Raw genomic sequence first — 22,009 nt, 5'->3', positions numbered from 1 at the left:
TTTCTCAGGAGACATTTCAGGTGGTCTGGTACTCCCATCTCTTTAAGGACTTGCCACAGTTTGTTGTGATCCACACAATCATATGAACATATGAAGCTGCTTTATACTGAACCAGACCCTTGGTCCATCAAAGGCTTTAGCGTAGTCAATGAAACAAAAAGACATTTTTCTGATACTCCCGTGCTTTCTCCATAATCCATCAAATGTTGGCAGGGATTCACGCCGACGCAGGGATTCAGGGGTTAGCCTTACAGTGGCTTTCCTCTTTCCTTGAAGGTCGGGGACAGAGGGTGGCAATTGGGGGTGAGCTGTCCCAGAGGCACCTACTTAATTGTGGGGTGCCCCAGGGGGCAGTTCTCTCCCCGATGTTATTTAACATCTATATGCACCCCCTTGCCCAGATTGCTCGGAGGTATGGGTTGGGTTGTCACCAGTATGCTGATGACACCCAGCTCTATCTACTGATGGGTGGCTGAACTGGTGACGTCCCTGTATATCTGGACCAGGCGACTGAAATTGAATCCAGCAAAGACAGAGGTCCTTTGTCTAGGTTGCGGCGGTCCAGAAGGAGGGATCTCCCTTCCAGCTTTTGACAGGGCGCCATTGGTACCAGTGCGCGAGGTCAGGAGCTTGGGAGTGCTGCTGGAGTCTTCCTTGACAATGGAGACCCAGATAGCAGCCACTGCCAAATCTACCTTCTTCCATCGTAGGCGGGCGAGGCAGTTGGCCCCCTTCCTGGAACGCCGCAACCTGGCAACAGTGATCCATGCGACGGTCACCTCGAGGCTAGACTACTGTAATGCCCTCTACATGGGGCTGCCCCTGTACCGAACTTGGAGACTGCAGCTAGTGCAGAATGCAGCGGCCAGACTGCTAGTGGGACTACCTTGGTGGGAACATGTGCAGCCTAGGCTGCGGGAACTGCACTGACTGCCAATTGTCTACTGAGTTCGTTACAAGGTGCTGGTTATCACCTTTAAAGCCCTATATGGCCAAGGACCTGCCTACCTTAGGGACCGCCTCTCTCCATATGTTCCCCAGAGAGCACTGCGTTCCAGCTCACAAAATCTCTTGGAAATCCCTGGGCCCAAGGAGGCCAAATTAAAAACAACCAGGGAGCAGGCCTTCTCTATAAAGGCACCCCATTGGTGGAATCAGCTACCAGAAGAGGTGCGGACCCTACGGGATCTTAACCAGTTCTGTAGGGCTTGCAAAACCGCCCTCTTCCAACTAGCCTTTTAAGATAAACCTGGAATTATCATCAAGCCACCTTGTATATACTGCGACGGTAGCACCTTTATACTGTTTTTAGATTAATGATTTTAATGTTAACTTATATATTGTATAATTTATATTGTTCTGTTTATTGATTGTATTATTTTGTTTTATTGTTATACCATGATATTTTATATCATGCCTTCTAAGCCGCCCTGAGCCTGCTTCAGCGGGGAAGGCGGGGTATAAATAAAAACTTATTATTAATTTGATCTCTACTTCCTCTACCTTTCCAAAACCCAGCTTGAACTTTTGGTAGTTACCGATCAACATACTGCTGAAGCCTAGCTTGTAGGATCTTTAACATGACCTTGCTGGAAGGTGAAATGAGTGCAATGGTGCGCTGACATAATGTGTGCATCACTTTAACAGCATCATCTTTTTGGACTTTGAATAGCTCAGCTGGGATACCGTCATCTCCACTCGCTTTGTTGTTAGTAATGCTTTCTAAGGCCCATTTGACTTCACACTCCAAGATGTCTGACTCAAGGTCAGCGATTTCAATGTCATGGTTGTCAAGGACATTGAGATCCTTCTTTTTATAATTCTTCTATGTATTCTTGCCACCTTTTCCTAATCTCTTCTGCTTCTGTAGATCCCTACTGTTTTTGTCCTTTATCATGGCCATCTTTGCACGAAACGTTCCCTTGATTTCTCCAATTTTCTTGAAGAGATCTCTTGTCCTTCCCATTCTATTGTTTTCCTCTATTGCTTTGCATTGTTCCTTCAGGAAGGTCTCCTTATCTCTTCTTGCTGTTCTCTGGAAATCTGCATACAATGATCTCTATCTGTAACCAAGGCAACATTCAATATCACAGAACACCAAAAGGTAACTGGAACAACGGACAAGTTTGGCCTTGGAGAACAAAAGGTGACTCTACACAGAAATCAGATGTCCATGTGTAGAGTCACCTTTTAGGTTGTTGGAAGAGGGTGTTCGCTATGACCAGTTTGTTTTCTTGATAAACTCTATTAACCTTTGCCCAGCTTCATTTTGTTCTCCAAGGCCAAACTTGTCCGTTGTTCCAGTTACCTTTTGACTTTCTACTTTGGCATTCCAGTCCCCTATGATGAGGAGGACATCTCTCTTTTTTTGGTGTTCTAGAATGTGTTGTAGACCTTCATAGAACTGGTCCACTTCAGCCTCTTCTGCATCAGTGGTTGAGGCGTAGACTTGGATTACTGTGATATTGAATGTTGCCTTGGTTACAGATAGAGATCATTGTATCATTTTTGAGATTGTATCCCATTACTGCCTTCCTCACTCTCTTGTTAACTATAAAGGCCACATCATTTCTTCTGTGGGACTCTTGACCACAGTAATAGATGTAGTGATCTTCTGAGTTAAATTTGCCCATTCCCATCCATTTTAGTTCAGTGATTCCCAAGATGTCGATGTTCAGTCTTGCCATCACTTGTTTGACCACATCCAGCTTACCTTGATTCATAGATCTTACATTCCATGTTCCAATGCAGTATTGTTCTTTGCAGCATCCGACTTCCTTTCACCATCAGACACATCCACACCTGAGTGTCATTTCAGCTTTGGCCCAGCCACTTCACTCTTTCTGTGGCTACTTGTACTTGCCCTCCACTCTTCTCCAGTAGTGTATTGAGCACCTTCGGACCTGAGGGGCTCATCTTCCAGCACCATATCTTTTAGCCTTTTGTTACTGTCCATGGGGTTTTCTTGGCAAGGATACTGGAGTGGTTTGCCATTTCCTTCTCCAGTGGATCACATTTTGTCTGGGTTCTTAACTGTGGCCTGTCCATCTTGGGTGGCCCTGCATGGCATAGTCCACAGCCTCACTGAACCGCGGAAGCCCTCTCACCACTTCAAGGCAGCAATCAAAGGGAGGGCTCCTGCACATACACTTTAGCATATTGGGAAGTGTTAAATATTAACAACAACATGAAACCCCAATTAACTTGCATCTAGCAGAACTGTTTCACACTGTACCTCAAGGTACTGTTTCACACTGTACCCTAATCTGCTCTGAGCCCACTTGGGAAAGGGCAGAATATAAAGTTACCTAAATAAATAAGTAAAACACCCAGTCTGGCCAGGTCTACTGCTTAAATACAGTCTTCATCCTTGGGGTTTCAAGCCCTATACCTAGGATGTGTTTTATTAGTTTAGCACCACACCGAAGAGTGCTCAAACAAATAAATGCTAGGTGGCAGTATAGTCCTTTAAACTTAAAAATTGATAACATGCATGAGGTGCTCATTTCAGGTTCCTTCACCATCCTTGTTTGAAACAAGGGTTTGGAACATTGTCTCCTGTGAACATCATTTTGCACAGTTACTTCAGCCACTGATACTGATTCACAGAGACTTGGAATTGTAATGTGGCATATTTGCTGAGACTCTGTGCTGTACTTAAATAAGGATGATACTCCAAGATCATTAATTTCTTTCCATGTGGGGATAAGTTTAAAATGTGTGCATATTCAAATGATGTATCATGAACTACCTAAGAATGCTCCATGCCTTTATTTGCTTCTACAGTAGCTGTTGCCCAGCAACTGGCACAATACTTTGCCAGTGTTGTGGGAGGTGGTCTGATGCCTGCTTGCAAGAAGCATGAAACTTGTCATCAGTGAAAAATCAGTGGTTTAAATATTTTGAATAAGGTTCTTCTATAGTCTTAGAATTAGATTTGCATGCAGATTTCACTGCTCCTTGTGTTTAATATCTGTATCTGCCAGCCTTGGAGCAAACAGTTGTAATTTCAGAGCTTCCTTGCATCTGAAGGTTGAGGACTCACTCATTATGTTAGGAAAAAAATTAAGTGATTTCCTTCTGATCATTACCTACTATTTTGCCTCAGTTCTTCTGGGCTTTGTGTTTAAAATAATCATCTGGAGGTATTTTTATGTTGGATTTAGACTGTTACCAATTTTGCATGAAAGAACAGGTATTCTAGAGAGCCTTTAGGCTTTGTGCAAATATTAGCAATTATAATCTGAAATAGAAATATTGAAAAACGCAGCTTTATATGCCTTTAAACAGAACTTGTCAAAGACAAATTCTAAAAAAGCATATAAATTTGTACAGTAAACCAGCCTTTGCTGTGATTTAGATGTCCTTAAATATTTGCATATTTCTGTTTTCACTTGTCCTTTAATGTGCTTATTACTTCATTAAGCTTTGACACAATCTCTCTTGCATATACACTAGTGTGGTTCTGCAGAGTACATGGCCCCTGAGGTAGTAGAAGTATTCACAGATGAAGCCACATTCTATGACAAGCGCTGTGATCTGTGGAGCTTGGGCGTGATTTTGTACATCATGTTAAGTGGCTATCCTCCTTTTGTGGGGAATTGTGGCACAGACTGTGGCTGGGACAGAGGAGAAGTCTGCAAAATTTGCCAGGTAACTAAGTAAATTTGAGGGTTTAATAGAAATGATTGTAATGTCTTTGTTAATAAAACAGCTTGACAAAGTTGTTCTACAGCCCATCTAGTAGCAATCTGTAATATAACTCTGGCTTGAAAAGAAGGCTATGGTTAGTCCTAGTAAGTGCAATGTCTTAAGTCTCATACTTCCTTCCTGCTGTTAGATCCCTTGTGCAGTAGAATGCAGTGCATCGTTGGACTGCAGGAGGTGGTTCTAGTATTGCATATGAAAACAGAGTAGAAGCACAATAGGGAGAGAGCCTCTGCACCAGGGAGTCTTTCCATAACATGGTCCTCTGCCTGTAATCTAAAGTACTGTAGTCTGTCCTATCACTTCAGCATTCTGCAGCCTATTCCCACCTCATTCTTCTGTCAGATTTATATGTTGCTCTTCCACTAGTTGTCACCCAAGAATTCTTACATTAGTAAGATGTGCAAAAACCAAATAAATTATGATCTTGTAATACCTCAGCAGCTATTCTGGATTGCCCAAACAACACTGTAAGATCTCAATACACGTTTATTTTTTGTTCATTCCATTTCTCTTAAAGACTAGGGGTGTCCTGGAAACTGGATTGAAAAAACATGTATCCTGTATTTGAGTGTCCCCATTATTTAAGTTTTTAATCCAAATAGTGGGACTTCCCTTGAATACATGACAGTACCAGGCTGATACTGACAAAAGTGGTGCAACTATCTTATGAACTTTTTTCCTCTGCAAGTGATGGCATCTAGAGTGTCTTTTCCTTGCTTTTTTCTAGTATCTGGCAATTGGAATAGGTTTCTTTCTGATAGAGGGCTCAAGCAAGTGGACTGTATTTCCTTCTCTGGATGATGACTAGGAAGTTCTTTTTCATCTGTAGATCAAGTCTGAATTGTGAAATTTGAGGGTGAGGAGAGAGAAGTGGAAAGTATGTGGCATGGGAGAATTCATAACTTAAAAAGAAATATTTGCATCTAGAGGGTCCTGGGTTCAGTTCTTCCATCTGCACTTGACAGGATCCTGGCTGGTCTTGGAAAGACCTCTGATTTTGTTGCTGCCAGTCAGAGTAATACTGAATAGGTAGATTGAACCATTAGAGAGAGATTGATCCTTCTTAAATCTTCGTTCGCGAAGTCAAACCGAGAGATCTGGAGTAATGAATTGTTATGCTATTTCATGATGAGTCATGAAATGCAATTATGAGTAAAGAGGCCTCAAATGTCACACTTTTACAGTTGTGCAGAAAGTTGGTTTGGGCAAGCCCATATGAAATAAAAGGCTTGGGATTCACTGACTGCGATTCATGTTTAACGGTGACTTCATTAAGTGCATGTTCTGCACAAGATATGGAGAATAGGGATGTGCAAAAAAAATCGGAAGTACACGGGGAAAAAAAAATCGGATTCCCCTTGTACTGCTGAATGCCGTATTCGGAATAGCCGCATATACGGTAATGCGCGGCTATTTCCGAATATACGGCCCTATTATACCCTATGGGCCATTGAAATCAATGGCAAATAGGGTATATTTGAAGTCGCCTGGAGGGGGGGGGGTTTGAGGGAGAGCCCCCAAATTTGCAGGGGACCTGCAGGGGACTCTCCCCTCCAAACCCCCCAAGTCCCAAAAAGATTGGGCCAGGGGATCCCATTCCAGGGGCACCCAAAGAGGGTGCCCCTATTCCATCATTATACCCTATGGGCCATTGAAATCAATGGCAAATAGGGTATAATTGAAGCCGCCTGGAGGGGAGGGGGTTTGAGGGAGAGCCCCCAAATTTGCAGGGGGCCTGCAGGGGACTCTCCCCTACAACCCCCCCAAGTCCCAAAAAGATTGGGCCAGGGGGCCCCATTCCAGGGGCACCCAAAGCCAAAACTAACTTCACACCAGAGAATCTCTATAGGCCCCAAATGCACTACATCCCTCTATCTAATCTATGAACCCTGCAGGCCTGGCACCAATAAAAACCCAGTTGCCAACGTCGTGGCAGTACAAAACACAATCTGCTCAAGGTCTGCTCTGCAGACCTGGCTGCAGCAAACCCAGATGCCAGCTCTCCAGCCCTGCCCCAAACAACACGGGGAGAGCTGGCAAACCACAAAAAGCCTGCTGCCTCTGGGTCTCTCACCCAGGTGCCAGCTTCCCTGCCCCAAACAACACAATCTACAGGTGCCAGCTCTCCAGCCCTGCCCCAAACAACACGGGGAGAGCTGGCAAACCACAAAAAGCCTGCTGGTTCCGGGTCTCTCACCCAGGTGCCAGCTTCCCTGCCCCAAACAACACAATCTACAGGTGCCAGCTCTCCAGCCCTGCCCCAAACAACACGGGGAGAGCTGGCAAACCACAAAAAGCCTGCTGCCTCTGGGTCTCTCACCCAGGTGCCAGCTTCCCTGCCCCAAACAACACATTTTAAAACAACAGATTTTAAAAAACCAAAACAAAACCAGAGAATCACAAGAGGCCAAGCAAACCAACTCAAGATTTTAAAAAACCAAAACAAAACCAGATAATCACAAGAGGCCAAGCAAAGCAACTCAAGATTTTAAAAAGTGGCCTTTCACCAATAAGAAAACTCAGGCCAAATCAGTCAACAACAACACCCCCACCCCTAAAACCAGAACCAGAAAAGGGGGACAAAACAATGAAAATTAGGCCAAACAGCACCCCCCCCCAATAACCTGAAGATAAAAGTAACACAGCAGCAACACAACACAGCAGCAACAAATCAAACAATGAAACAGTAAAAAACTCAACTTTTAATAATACAGGAACTCCCCCCCCCCAAAAAAAAACCCTTCACCCTAACCCCAAGAAATCCAAGCCACCCAAATCAGGAGAAGTAAAAGGACACTGCACTTTAAAAAGTCCTCTCACTAAATTAAGATATGGGCAAATTAGCAAAAAAACCCCACCCCAGGCCCACACCCCCAGCAGAACCTAACCCCAACCCCAAATAGGTTACCCTACCCACCCAGTACTCACCCACCCAAATCTGAACAAGTAAAGGGACTCTAGTCCTTTTACCAACAAAAACTAAAACAAAACCCCCAAAACTGTCTTACCTTGTCTTCTTTGAGTCCAGGGAGGTCTCTGGTAAGGCAGTGAGAGAGCAGCAGGCAGGAGCTGAAGCCAAGGGCCAGCCAAAAGCAGCAGCACAATCTCTCTCACACCAACCCAGCCACATACACACAGCAATGGAGGAGTCCAGCAGGAAGACTCCTTAAAAAGGTTCTCTGGCCCTACAGAGAGCAATTTCAAAAAAAAGCACTGCTCTCTCTGATTGGCCAGAGAACATTGCTTACTTGGATACCCAAGTAAGCAAAAGATCAAAATAACAATGTAGCTGATGGCTGGGCCATCAGCTACACAGTACACAACAACAGCCCAGTGCAAAGCATGCATTTGCAATGCATTTTGCAAATGCATGCTTTGGATTGGCTGCTGGGGCTCCTCTTCCCCCTCCCCCCTCCTCCCTGACCCCAGGGAGGCTATAGGAGAGGCGGGAAGAGGGCACTAAAGGCGGGAAGCTAAGCAAGCAGCTCCATTGAGGCTGCAGAATCAGCTTCCCACCTTTTCTATGGAATTTGACAATTGACAGCAGCCTTTTGACAGCCGTACCGTATTCTCCCGAATAGCAGTTCGGAAGAATACGGCGAGCCGCATTCAGGAGCCGCATTTTTGGCGGCAAGGGCATTCGGCTGCGGGCAATGCCGAATACAACCGAATCAGCGTTGATTCGGCTGTATTTTCGACTCGGCCGAGCCGAATGCACATCCCTAATGGAGAATTTCAGCCCTGTTTTTACACTAGCAATTCACTATCAGAATTCCCAGAGCTAACTATGTAAGGATTTTAAGGCGGCTTAAGCCCAGCATGTAAGGATTTTAAGGCTTCTTAAGCAGGAGAAAAATTAACTTAACCTCCAACATTTAGAGCAAACAAATTTTTGTTGTTGTTAGAACAAACTCTTTGAGAGTATCCAAGAAGGCAAGTATGAGTTTCCTGACAAGGACTGGTTGCATATCTCCAGTGATGCCAAAGATCTGATCTCCAAGTTGCTAGTTCGTAATGCCAAGGAGAGGCTTAGCGCTGCTCAGGTTCTGCAGCATCCCTGGGTGCAAGGGGTAAGTACTGTGTTGCAAAGCCCTTACTTATAAAGCATAATCTCAGTATATAAGCTGCTTTAGAGGATTAATCTGTGCCATGGAGCATTCCAATCTATGTGTCAAAGCACCTTTGGCTGCATTCCTTACTGCAGAATGTCCAACTCTTCTTAAATCAAGTACTGGTTATCTGTGTAGGTGCATGCAAGAACCTGAATGTACAGCTTCTTCCTCATAAGAACATATGTGTATTCTGTACTCCTACATTGTTAAAAGGTTTCTTCTAGAAATGCTAGGAAGGTTGTCTATTTTGTTGCCAATGACATTCTTGCAGGAATTGACATGAGTGAAATTCAGAGCCTTGTGGCTGCCTTTATTGCCTTACTGCTTGGTCAATGCACATCTAAATGTGCATTGTAATCTTCGATATTTCACCCTATAATTCATGTGAAATGTAGCCTGCTCATGGAATGCTGTTAAAAATAGAGAGCTGTGAAACATAATGATCATGTTCTTATCCCTCAGATAAATATTTATTATGCTAAGAACCTCCACTTAGTTTTCAATGTTTCAATCTTGTGTAGAATGCTTCTGAAAGAGGACTGCCTACACCACAAGTTCTTCAAAGGTAACTGTTTCTTAAGTACTTGTAATGAGATGGAAAGCAATTGAAGGGTGGATTCCTCCTATAGGAGGATATTGGGAGAAAACACTGGGTTGTATAAGCTGAACTGAAGAGTAGTATTTTCTTGAGTTTGTAGTTTATTCTAATTTTTTTCTTGGATGATTGGAAGTAACTGAACAATGAAGAGTCCTTGTGTCTTTTTCTAGCTTTGTTGTATTTTCACTCCTCTGGCTGTATGTCACTCTTTTCACCATCTACAGGAACAGCAGCACAAAAGAGCTCACTCTCTTTGCAGCTGAGGCTATTGCTCTAAACCGCCAGCTCTCCCAGCATGAAAATCATCTCGGTGAAGAGGAAGAAAGTATCTCTCAGGCCATATGTTCCATGAAGCTTTCACCCCCTTCAAAGTCCCGCCTTGCCAAACGCAGAGCTCTGAGTCAGGCCACAAAAAACAGTGAATTCCAACCAGCTACTCCTGCTGCCTTTTGATACTAATTTTCAAGTTTCAGCAGTGGGGTAGGGGTCAGTTTTTGTATAATTATTTTAAAGGACTCTGGGTTTATCAGTGTTAAAACTTTGTAGAACAAAACTTTTAATGAAGTGAATTAAAGGACAGTTTTCTTGGAATGTCTTTTTAAAATTTGAAAATGAATTGTATAAAGTTTTTAGATACTGCTGCTATGATGCAACAAGACTATATTTACACATCAGTTTCTGTGACTAGAGCATACACTTCCATGACCAGCCCTGTGGCTGGTAGAGATATGATTGAATGAGCTAGATGTAGTTGTATAGTTCTATTACTTACCTGTATCTACCATGTAATTGAGGTGGCCCATTCAGTTTAACATTCTTCAGCTTTCCTTTAAGAGCAGAGTTATATGTTACTCTTTACTTGTATGAATGTATATAAACACTATTTTAGAATGAATAGGGGCAAAGCTGCTTCAATGCTTGTGTTATCCCGGTAGAAGTAACCTACTCCCACCCCCATTCAGTCACTGATGGAGACTGCATCTTAAGTATGGCATTGGCAAAAAGTACTTTGGGGAGCAGTCCTTCCAACATATAAAGGCTTCCTGCCTTTAGTAATGTTTGTCTTGTAAGCTCAAATTTCCAAATCACTCTTTTACATTGCATCTACGTGAAATGTTTAACTTTCAAAGTATTTCCAAAGGAATGCACCTTCTCACTATCCATTACAGCTCCTACATAGAGTGCCCTGGGAAATTCTTCCCTGTGATAGCAACATCTGTAAGCTCTTTTTTTTGGGGGGGGGGGCGTTTCTACTCAAATGTGCCATGAGAAATATGGGATGTTGCATTTGTCTGAGCAGCAATGACAAAATTTATATTTCACCATTCTTCATTGTAGTCTCACCATTGGAAAGAGCTTATAGTGGTGCTTGCATCATGGTGGTTCTTTGAATAGGTTGTGACTCAAAGGACAAGAGTGTTCAAGACTCAGTGCAGCAGTCTTGCTGCTTGTGACCTTTGCATGTCAACACAAATGATTCTCAAATTTTTTTGAAATTGGAATATACACATAGCACCTGGTCTTCCACCTCCCCTTTGTCCCATTATGATGTATCTAATTCTCGCAGTCACTCACATAAGCCCCCTGCCCTCAGTTTGGTGTGCTAATTCCACAGCTGTTTCCTTAATACAAGCATTGTACTATAGCAGGCAACATTTTTGATAGCATCTTGCATATTTGTGATCAATATTTCCTTTTCCATCACACAAGCAAGTACCTGGAGAGCACCCAATTATTAGATATTTTATTATTTTGATAAGACTTGTTTCAGGTACAGTGCTGAATTTCTTCTTGTACAAAAATTTGCAGCTTTTGTGATAAGTAGTCATGTTCCAATTAAAAAAAAAAAGATGCACTGTTTAGCTGGATAAACCAGTCCCAACACTGCTTTCTATTTTGGTCAGTTTATTTGGTCAGTTTAAGAAAGTGTGATCTTGGGACAAGCATTCCATAATCAGTCTAAAGCATTGATGTATGCTAATTACATGGCCTGAAATTACATATATTATCCTATGACCATCTACTTTTCTTTGCTTAGCTTAGCTGTGACTTGTGCCTCCATGTCCTGCGCTTCTACAACAGAATTTTTCCAGAAGTAGCTCAGCCTGTTCTAGTACAGTGCAACACCAGCTGATGGGAGCAAAACCATTGTTGTTTTAAATGTAGCATACCTTTGTGGTGTTAGTGTCTCTGAAAACACAGTAGCTTCTGAACACCCATGGTTCCACAACTGTCTGTGCTAACACAAATTAATGACCATCTTAAGTACTCCAAGGAAAGTGTTTTAATGAAAGTGCTAAACTGTTCACCCCAGCAGATACAGTTCCTTTTTAAATTAAGATTATTTGATTTGTTTGCAGCTTTTGAAAATTTAGGCCAGTTAATTATGAGAAACGGAGAATATGCTTTTCAAAAAGATCCATATATATTGTGCCTCTTTTATGCATGAAAGAGAACAAATTGAACAAGCAAAAAATTGAATTCTCCTAACTCTGCTTGTTGGAACAGCTTTGCATTTTTCCTTTAGGTATAAAATGTGTGTATTGCATTGCCATACATACTATTACGACATATTGGTGGATAATGTGTAGAATGCATCATACCATTATGTTGGTTTTAAAGAATACTTTTTAAGCTGCTATAGTTGTAATGTATTTCATAGTTAATGGTTTTTTAAAGCAATGGAAAACTCAGGAAGAAATACTGCTATTGATGTGATGCATTTATTAATATTGTATTTTGAAAATTAAACTTACCTCATTTCTGTTACTCTTGTTCTTGTGTTGATCTACAGATCTTCCCTCCTAAGTAGAACTAATATAGAAATTCATACATTTGAATATAGTAGAGTGCTGATCTTTTGGAACTCCTTGCAGAATACTAGTTACAAGCTTTGATGGTCTTCCAGTTTCCAGCTACTTAAGAAAACCCACTTGGAATCTACTAGTGCTCATGCTTTTCTATAGTAGCTCCCATCCAAAGGAATGGATTCCTGAGGAGGGCTGTGCTTAGAGGGCATTTTATTTTGTAGAGCTTCTGAGGGTATATAAGCTACAGGTATCTTCTTGGAGGGGATTAATTCTGGCTTTATTGTACTTTATATGTGGGTAAAATTTGGAATTGTGAGCTACAAGGGAACACTGGGCCATGAATACTGAACTGACTAAATCTACACTAAATCTCCATGCTGTATTCATTTCTGCTGCCGAAGGTAGAGATTTGTGTAGCAGCCAAACCTCCAGATGACTGACTGAACATTGAATTCCTGCTTTGCTCCAGCAATCTTGCATCTTCCTTCCTGTTCCATTCCTTTCTAGGCAATTTAAGCAAAACCTGACCTGGTTTTAAATGAGAGCAGGGAGTTCAGAGGAACTAGTGGATAGTGGCAATAGATTGATACAGCACAATAGTGTTAGCACAATCTGTGATGCAGTGAGGAAAATGGTGGGCACAAGAACCATCAAATACATTGCTTCACATCCAGGCAGAATGCAAATACATTTGACTGTGCATATTCTTTTTTTTTTTTAAATCATAGTCAAGCAGGTGTACCTAACAGCCATGCTAGTTCATGCCAATGGTCTATCTTGTCCAGCAAACTGTTTCACATAGCGGCTAATCAGTTGCCCTAGAAGACCCCCCAAAAAAAGATTATAGATTCCAAGGCAGTGTTTCCCAAAGTGGGTGATATTGACCCCTGGGGGGTTCTGGAATGATCCAGGGGGGTGGTAGTAGATTTGGGTGCAATTGGAGGGCGGTGAATAAAAATAAGGGGGTGGTGGAAGCATAAAGGGGGGAGGGAAGAAAAGAGGAGTGGGAGATGTCAAAACATCACATTTCTGGGAGGGGTCCAGAATTTCTAATTTAGAGAAAAATTCCAATTTTGTCTGCTACTTAGTCAGGGTCGGCATGTGGGAGTAGGCCAAGTAGGCGGCCGCCTTGGGCGCCACCATGCCGCACCAGCTTTTGCCTCCCCACACCCTGCCGGCCTCCGCCTCCCCGTTCACTGCCGGCCTCCATCCCCACGTGCCCCACCGACTTACATCTCCCCGCACCTCACCGGATTCCCCACACCTGCCAGCCTACATCTCCCTGCGCCCGCTGGCGTCCAATGACACTTCTTCGTGAGTGCTCAGGCTGCCCCCCTCCCCCACTTCAAAGGGAGGCAGCTGGCTTTCTTTGGAGAGGGGCGGGGGTGAGTGCTCATGCAAAGTATGAGCAGCCCGATGACGCGCGCAATAAGGAACAGGAGGGGCAGGGGAACAGGCCTCTGCCTAGGGGTGCCAGAACACTTAGCGTCAGGCCTGTACTTAGTGTGAATTCACCCAATTAGACTAGTAATGAGGACCAGAACTTCTTCCAATTAAAATATAAGAAGGATGCAGTTTATTTACAAGACAGAATAAAAAAAAGATGTACAGACAAACACAGAAACAAAAAAACCTTACTAGTCTATCCTAGCCAATAGTTTCTATAGCTAGCAGCTTCTCAAGGTTGCTTGCAGTTTCTCTCTCAGCAATACAGTTCAAGTCAGGACAGTGGAAGCAGTGAGGCAATTGCACAAACTTCTCTGAAGAGTTCCAACCTGTAGCTTTCTCCTCAAAAAGTTTTCTGCAGAGCATCAGGCTTCTTACAGTCCTCTGGTTACCAGGTGGTTGCTTCTGTTAATTTCAGCCAACTGTAATGCCCCAGACAGAGTGTCTTCTGTAGGACCAGTGTGTGGGAGTAGGTGGGGTAGGCAACCACCTAGGGTGCCACTCTGCCAGGGAGTAATACTTGGCTTCTCCTTACTCCCCCTTCCCATGTGGCACGATTGCAAGCCGAGAGCCCTGGTAGGCACTACTGTGCCACTGCTTTTCTTTGCAGGGCAAACATTGCCTTCCAAGGAAGCCTCCGAAGAACGCCTCATTTTACCACTACCTGCTTGCTTTTGGGTTGAAAGAAGCTGGGCGGTGACACCTTCCCATTGTGCTAGTTGGAGCTGAAGATTTCCAGGGAGGCACTGAGTATTTTTTTTTTCTGAAAAGGGGGTGTTAGGCCAAATAAGTTTGGGAACCTCTGTTCCAAGGCCTTCCTCTTATATTCCTCCTAGCCCTGTAATTCAGAGGTTTACTGCTTCTGAATGTGGAGGTTCCCTTTAGTTGCGATGGTGAGTAACCACTGATAGCTTAAAGAAGGATAGGACTATCAATGATGACAGCTATCACAACCTCTAGAGGCAGTAAATTCTACAATTCAATTACTCATCAAATAAAAAAATAGTTCCTTTTGTTTATCCCAAGTCTGTTGCCTGTCTCCTTCATCTAGTGTTTAAGGAAACAGAGAAATATTCTCTACAACGTGCAAAATTGTATCAACCTCCATCATGGCCCTTCATTTTTTTTCCTGTACTGAAAAGTCCTAATCTCTACTGTCTTTACTCTTGGGAAAGGTGCTCCAACCTGTTAATCATCTTGGCTGCTCTCTTCTGTACTCCAGCTCTGTAATGCCTTTTTTGGAATACAATGACCCGAACAGTGTGCAGTAAACTGAATGAAATTGCACCACAGATTTATATAGGGATATGACAGTATTGGCTGTTTTATTTACAGTTCCTTTCGTGATAATCTTCAGTATGGTGTTTGCGTTTTTGATTGCTACTGCACACTGAGTCAGCATTTTGATTCAGCTATCTATTACAACCTCAAGATTCATTCCCTCTGTCTCAACCAGTTCTGATCCCATCACCATACATTTAAAGTTAAGATTTTTTTTGTTCTAGTGTGGATCACCTTGCACTTTCTTACATTGAACTTCATTTGCTGGGTTGTCCACTCACTCAGTTTAGGAAGACATTCCTAGAGCTGCTGTGGCTTTCACCATCCTGAATGATATTATCTCCACCTTTGACTGCTATACTTAAAAATAAGTTATGAATAAATTAAATGACACCACTCCCAATGCAGTTCCTGTAACACAGTTCACTTTCCTCCATTGTGAGAACTGTCTACTATTCCTCTTCATTACTTCCTGTCAGTTAACTAGTTTTTAATCCAAAAAGGGACGCATCCTCTTATTCCGTGACTGCTAAATTTTATAGTGTCTTTGGTGAGGTGCTTGTCAAAAACACATGTATGGGCATATCATAATAATTTTAGCTATGCCAGTGAAATAGCTGGATATATATGTTGCTTTTCTGTTGATTACTTCTCCTAGTAGAATGTTGGTTGATAATAGAACATGTAACCTAGCAAATCTTAGAGCTTGTAATCTTGCAGTACAAGAATTATGTAGTGTGTGTCCTTGCTTGGGCTCTTTACTTTTAGTAAACTTAAAATAGATAATTCATCTTTATTTGATTAGATTTGTATCCTGCCCTTCCCACAAGTGGGCTCAGAGCAGGTTCCATCAAAGCTCCAGGAAAACTTTAAATATATATATATCAGTAACATAGAAATGTACTATGGTTAGATCTATATGGATATTTTTTCCTCCAGAGATGACAACTCAGTGGAATCTTAGAACAGGACAGTTTATCAGTCTTTAAAAATCCTGTTTATTTAATCCTCATGGCTAATGTTCTCTGGACCAGTCTGGTGACAAAGCACAAGCACCTAATTTGGTTTCTTTAGGAACATGCTACCATGGCAACCAAAGACTTGACAATTCTGAAGAAGCATATGCTGGTTGCCCACTCTCTAAGCTTTTCCCTCCGTACAATTTCATTTATTGCTTCACTGTTTGTTACTAACACAGTGATGAAGACATTTCAAAAATGTTGGCAGTGACTGAAGTGAAGCATCCAAGTTTTTAAATAAAAGATGCCATTTCTAGTTCTGAGGAAAAGGCACTTCAGGGGCTGGTTTACTTCTTTTTATACAAGCACCTACTCAGTAAGGGTACCTAGACAATAGATGGCCTTGCATGAATTAATACACAGCTTACTGACCACTATGGTTTGTGCCATTTAGGCTACTGTCATGAGCTTTAGGTTAGGCTGCTTCTTATTCAATTTGAAACTGTCTACTGTGGATACTGTGAAGTAACTACTAGGCTAACTTGCTTTGATCAGCCTTTCTCGTGGTGCAAGCTGCTGGTAGATTGTCTCCATTGTTTAATTCAAAAATGCACCTTGAGCACTGAACTGAGCTGCTTTGCACCTGTACAATAGCCAGTGTCAGAAGTAACACATTTGTATTGTAATTTGTGGTTGCTGTTGCTTTAGTACTGTTTGCGAACACAGTCTTCTTGATCATGGGAGAAGAGGCACATATCTCCTGGGATCCAGGATGGATCACTGCATTGACTTACTTTGCCAAGAATAATGCACACTGCATCCATCCTTTCTGCCTATGCATTTGGATGCACCCTTCAAATGCATGGTGTTGGATGCATTGCCTACTTTTTATTTATTTACGTATTACATTAGACTTATAGCTCACCCTCCTTTGCATCGCAGGCACAGGGTGGGTAACAACAATTAAAATTAAAAATACTTTTCAGCACTATCTTGCACAATTTCAAACGAATTGATGCACATAAAACTAATGCAGCATAAATATCATCTGTAAAGCTGAATACCATTGGGGGAAAGAGAAAAGGGGTGGCAGAACAGATGAGCCATCACTAATCCTTATCCGTAGGTCTGGTGGAACATCTCTGCCTTGCAGGTCATGAAAAAATGTCTCATACTCTGCAGGGCCCAGGTCTTGCTAGACAGAGAACGCCCTGCCTCTAATTGTGGATAGCCAAATGTCTTTTGGGCCAGGGATCACTAGCAAGTTATCATTAGATGTATGCAATGCTCTTTGGGGGGACATACCAGGTGAGGTGGTCCTGTAGATATGCTGGTCCCAGACCATTTAGGGCCTTAAAGGTTAACACCAAAACCTTGACTAATCTGGTATTCAGTTTGTAGCCAGTGCAGCTGACAGCATTGGTTGGATGTGTGCTCTAAGTGGGGTTGTTGTGAGAACCTGCACCGCTGCATTTTGGACCAACTGAAGTTTCTGGGTCAGTATCAAGGGTAGCCCTATGTACAGCAAGTTACAGTAATCCAGCCTGGAGATGACTGTTGCATGGATTACTATGGCTAAGTCATGGAGACACAGGAAGGGGGCCAATTACCTAGCTGGGTGCAGATGAAAAAGTGCCAGCCTACTTATGTTTGTGATCTGGGCCTCCACTGAAAGGGAGGCATCCAGAAGCACACCCAAACTTCTGACAGTCTGTGCCGGGAGTGGGAAGTTGGCACTCCAGTCCAGCATCTTCACAGCACAGGACACAGGACCTCTGTCTTAGATTTATTTAATTTCAATCAACTCTGATTCAATCATCCAGACACCCCCCCCCCAAAAAAAAAATCCTTGGTCAAAACATCTGGTTGGCTGCCATCAACAGAACAGGTGGGTGTCATTCACTTATTGATGGCAACGCAGCCCAAAACTCCACACTAGCTGGGCAAGGGGGTACATATAGATATTAAATAACATTGGGGAGAGGGTCACCTCTTGAGGGACACCACACACCAATGGGTATTGTGTTGAGACCCTCCCCCTAGCACCACACTTTGCCCTTGACCCTAAAGGAATGAGATAAGCTGTGTCAAGACTCCCTCAAATTCCTACTTCAGCAAGATGGTGAGTAAACACCTCATGGTCGAAAGTGTCAAATGCTGTCGCATCAAGTAATAACAGCAATGCTTACCCTCTATTAGAGTGAACAGCACCATCTCCATTGCATGGGTGAGGTGGAAGCCAGACTGGAATAGATCTAGAGCCGATGAGTCATCTAGGAAAGTCTGGAGCTGTTCACCTGCTGTTCTCTTAACTGTCTTACCAGAAATTATAAATTCAATATTTGGCAGTAGTTGGCTAGATCTATAGGATCTAAAGATGGATCTTCTTCGTGGTCTCTGTGCTTCACACTCATGGGATAGTGCGCCTGCGCCGATCCCCGAATCGGTACCTGAAAAAGCCCGGGATTTTTTTGCGCTCGGCGCCAATGGGCATGCGCAGGCGTCCCAATGCGCATGCTCACCGGCGCCAGCGCGGGGATCCCGCCAGTTCCTTTCTGACCGCTGCGCTGAGAGGTTTACCTTTCTGTTTCCCGGTCGGTGAGAATTTTTGGCTTTGCCTCTTTTCTCGTTTCTTAGCCCGTTTATTGTTCCTAGTTAGTTAGTTAGTAGTTTGATAGTATAGTTAGTGTTAGAAAAAAAAAGCGTTCTTTGTTTGCCTGGCGGACTGCCCCTCGGGGTATTTCGCTCTCGCTTTCCCCCGTTTTTCTCTCAGACCACTCTGAGTAGTTTTTACGTGCGGCCTTTTTCTATGGAAAGTCGCTGGGGGTTTTTCAAGCGCTGTCGTGCTTGTGGGAAGAAGATCGCCCCTCCGGACGGCCATTCCCTGTGCTTGCTGTGCCTGGGAGAAGCGCATCGAGTAGAGACCTGCCCGCACTGTCTCCACTTCTCGAAGCAGACCAGAAAAAATCGTGCGGCTCGGTTATCGGTGGCGTTAACCGAATCGGCGCTTCGGCCTCATCGACCGATGGAGTCATCGGTACCGAAATCGACCGACACCCCGGCACAGGAGCTTGCATCGGCCGATGCTACTCCGACACTGACTTTGTCCGAACTGCCGGAAGAGCGTGGCTCCACAAAACGTTCCCGCGAGGGCTCGGTGGATACGCCCGCTAAGAAGCGCCGAGAGGACTCTGGGACCCGAGCTCCTAGGAAGGCAAAATCTAAGGAGAAGCGGAAGCGACCCCGCACTCCTTCCCCGTCGGTCAACACGTCGGCATCGGCGATCTCTAAACCGCCAAAGAAGATCATGGCCTCTCCACGCCGAAGCCCTGTGGCTCAGCAGCGTCTGTCGGTGTCGGAGCAGGAGCCGGAGATCGACCTGACCCAGCGCTCATCATCTTCCGGGTCCCGTCGACGATCGGCCAGTGGATCGACCTCGGAGGTGGAGGCGTCGGCACCGATAGTTCCGCCGGTCCCGTGCAGGCCTCGGGACAGGCGTGAGCCGGAACCCTTCTATGCACCTCAACGTTTCCCGATACCGCCATGGGAGCAACGCAGGTGGCAACCTCCTTACTCTTGCTACGAATCCTCGCATTGGTACCCTGAGGTCTACCAGGACTGGGAGCGAGCATTGGAATTCTCCTCCATGTCGAGGGTATCGCACCGATCCCGGAAGGCGTCGGTGTCTGTTCCCCCGGATCGACAGTTGGTCCCGGTCGAAACTCCAAGGCGACCACCGCCGGTCCAGCTTCCACTGCGTGAGTCGACCCCGATTCTCTCGGAGCACTCCGCTCGTCAAGACTCCTCGTCATCGGAGTCGGACAACGAAGCCCATGACTTGGAACCTTCGCCGGTTTCCCAGACGGCTGAGGATCTTCCGATTTCGCCGTCGGAGGATCTGAAGTCTTATGGGGACCTTGTGAAACGTATTGCTGCCACCCTCAGACTGCCAGTGACCCAGCCAGAACCCGAAGTGGATGATAATGTCTTCGACATAATGCAGAAGAACACGTCCACTGCGGTTGCCCTGCCGGTTACCAAGGTGATCCTTCAAGTTGTCAAGGAACCTTGGAGCAAACCCTCCTCGACTCCGGTGTCATCCAAACGGCTGGACCATATGTACAAGGTCCAGGAGACGGGGGCTGAATTTTTGTTTACTCACCCGAGGCCTAACTCGGTGGTAGTTTCCTCTTCCTCAAAGGCCAGGAAGGTCCACTCTTCTCCGCCTGACAAAGAAGGGAGGAAGATTGATGGAATGGGCCGTAAGGTCTATTCAGCGGGGGCACTCGGCATCAAGGTGTCTAACTATGCCGCCTGCATGGCTAGGTACCAATATGCCGTGTGGGAACAACTTTCCCCGTTTCTCTCTTCTCTAAGTGAGGACAAGAGGGCTGCTGCAACCAAGCTGCAGAAAGAAGGTCTCGCTGTGGCTAGACAACAACTAGCTGCAGCGAAACATATGGTGTAGGCTTCAGCCAAGCAAATCACCTCTGCAGTCTGCATTCGGCGACACTCCTGGCTCAGGTCTACGGCACTTCACCAAGACACAAAAACCTTCATTGAAGATTTGCCTTTTGAAGGTGGCGGGCTCTTCAGCACCACAACTGACACGGCACTGCAAGAGTTCGACAAGAGTGTCAAGACTTCTAAGAATTTGGGCGTCCATTCTACCCCCAAGGCTTCCAGATCCAAGCAGTGGCCTAAACCCTGGACCAAGAAGCCCTACCAAAGGTTCTCTCCCGAGCAATGGCGTCCTCGGCCTACGCAGCCTGAACGACCCTCCTACTCTGGTAACGGCAGGAACCGTTACGGGGCTCAACCTTCCAACAAGTCTAAGGGGACTCATCCCCAGAAGCAGGGGGTTTGACTTCCTCCAAGCACGCGTCATCGCTCCCACTGTTGGCTCTTCCATCCGCCTATGCCCTTTCCTGCCTGCCTGGGAGTTGATCTCCACAGACAGGTGGGCTCTGTCCATCGTAAAAGAGGGCTACAAAATAGAGTTTGTTCAGATGCCAAACCAGTCCGTGGTAGTTACCACTCCCCCTTCCCCACCTCTGCTGGCGGAGGTGAGCAACCTCTTCCAGAAACAAGCCATAGAAGAAGTTCCACCAGAGGCCAGAACAGGAGGCTTCTACTCCCGCTACTTTCTGGTCCCCAAACGGGACGGGGGCCTGAGGCCCATCATGGACCTCCGGAGTCTGAACAAATTCATTCTGTACCAGAGGTTCAGAATGGCCACGCTGCAAACAATCCTCCCCCTCATCAATCAAGGGGACTGGATGGCGACCCTGGACCTCAAGGATGCCTACTTTCATGTCAGCATTCATCCTGCGTTCAGGCGTTTCCTAAGGTTTGCAGTGGGTGCTCGGCATTTCCAGTTCAGGGCCCTGCCGTTTGGACTGTCTACTGCTCCTCGGGTGTTCACGAAGCTGATGAGTGTGGTGGCTGCCCACCTTCGTCTTCAGGGAGTCGTCGTCTTTCCATACATCGACGACTGGCTTCTTGTGGCGATGTCGAGAGAGAGTCTAACAACACACATTGCCATCACCTTGCGTCTTCTCGACACCCTGGGGTTGCAGGTCAAGCTGGAGAAATCCCATCTTACTCCGTCAAGGACAGTTCAGTTCATAGGGGCTCTGTTGGACACAGATCAACACCGAGCATTCCTTCCTTCGCAGAGAGCAAAGGACATCATCAGTCTGGTGCAGCTACTTCAAAGGCGGCAGTGGGGCACGGCCCAGCAGCTTCAGCGGATGCTGGGGCTGATGGCTGCGATGACAAGCGTGCTACGTTTCGCAAGACTACGAATGCGGGGGCTACAGCTATGGTTCTTGCGCCATTTCCGCCCTCTCATAGACTCACCTCGGAAGAGGTTCACCATCCCACCTGGGACTCTCCAATCACTGCAATGGTGGGGATCGGAGAGCAACATCTGCCAAGGGGCTCCCTTCCATCTTCCAACCCCCACTGTGACTATCGCTACCGATGCTTCCCTGTGGGGGTGGGGAGCTCATCTGGAGGATCTATGTGTGGGAGGTCAATGGCCTCCGAAACTGAGGCGGTGCCATATAAATTACCTGGAACTGCTGGCGG

At 45.0% G+C, this 22,009-nt stretch overlaps 1 protein-coding gene across 1 annotated transcript in view; it reads left to right on the top strand.

Annotated features, from left to right (window-relative positions):
• The window catches only part of MKNK1 (MAPK interacting serine/threonine kinase 1), a 60,243-nt gene extending 48,054 nt beyond the window's left edge, over positions 1-12,189 (top strand). Inside the window, exons 9-12 of the mRNA XM_060231771.1 lie at positions 4,459-4,653; positions 8,616-8,780; positions 9,344-9,387; positions 9,645-12,189. Of these exons, the coding sequence (XP_060087754.1) occupies positions 4,459-4,653; positions 8,616-8,780; positions 9,344-9,387; positions 9,645-9,873 (633 nt within the window). The 3' untranslated portion in view covers positions 9,874-12,189. The remainder of the gene's footprint in view (positions 1-4,458; positions 4,654-8,615; positions 8,781-9,343; positions 9,388-9,644) is intronic.
• Positions 12,190-22,009: the final 9,820 nt, after the last annotated feature.

Source organism: Heteronotia binoei, chromosome 2 (assembly GCF_032191835.1).
Source record: "Heteronotia binoei isolate CCM8104 ecotype False Entrance Well chromosome 2, APGP_CSIRO_Hbin_v1, whole genome shotgun sequence".
NCBI classification, from domain to species: domain Eukaryota; kingdom Metazoa; phylum Chordata; class Lepidosauria; order Squamata; family Gekkonidae; genus Heteronotia; species Heteronotia binoei.
Note: the sequence above shows the minus strand (reverse complement) of the source record. Positions and strands in the feature narration are given on the sequence as shown.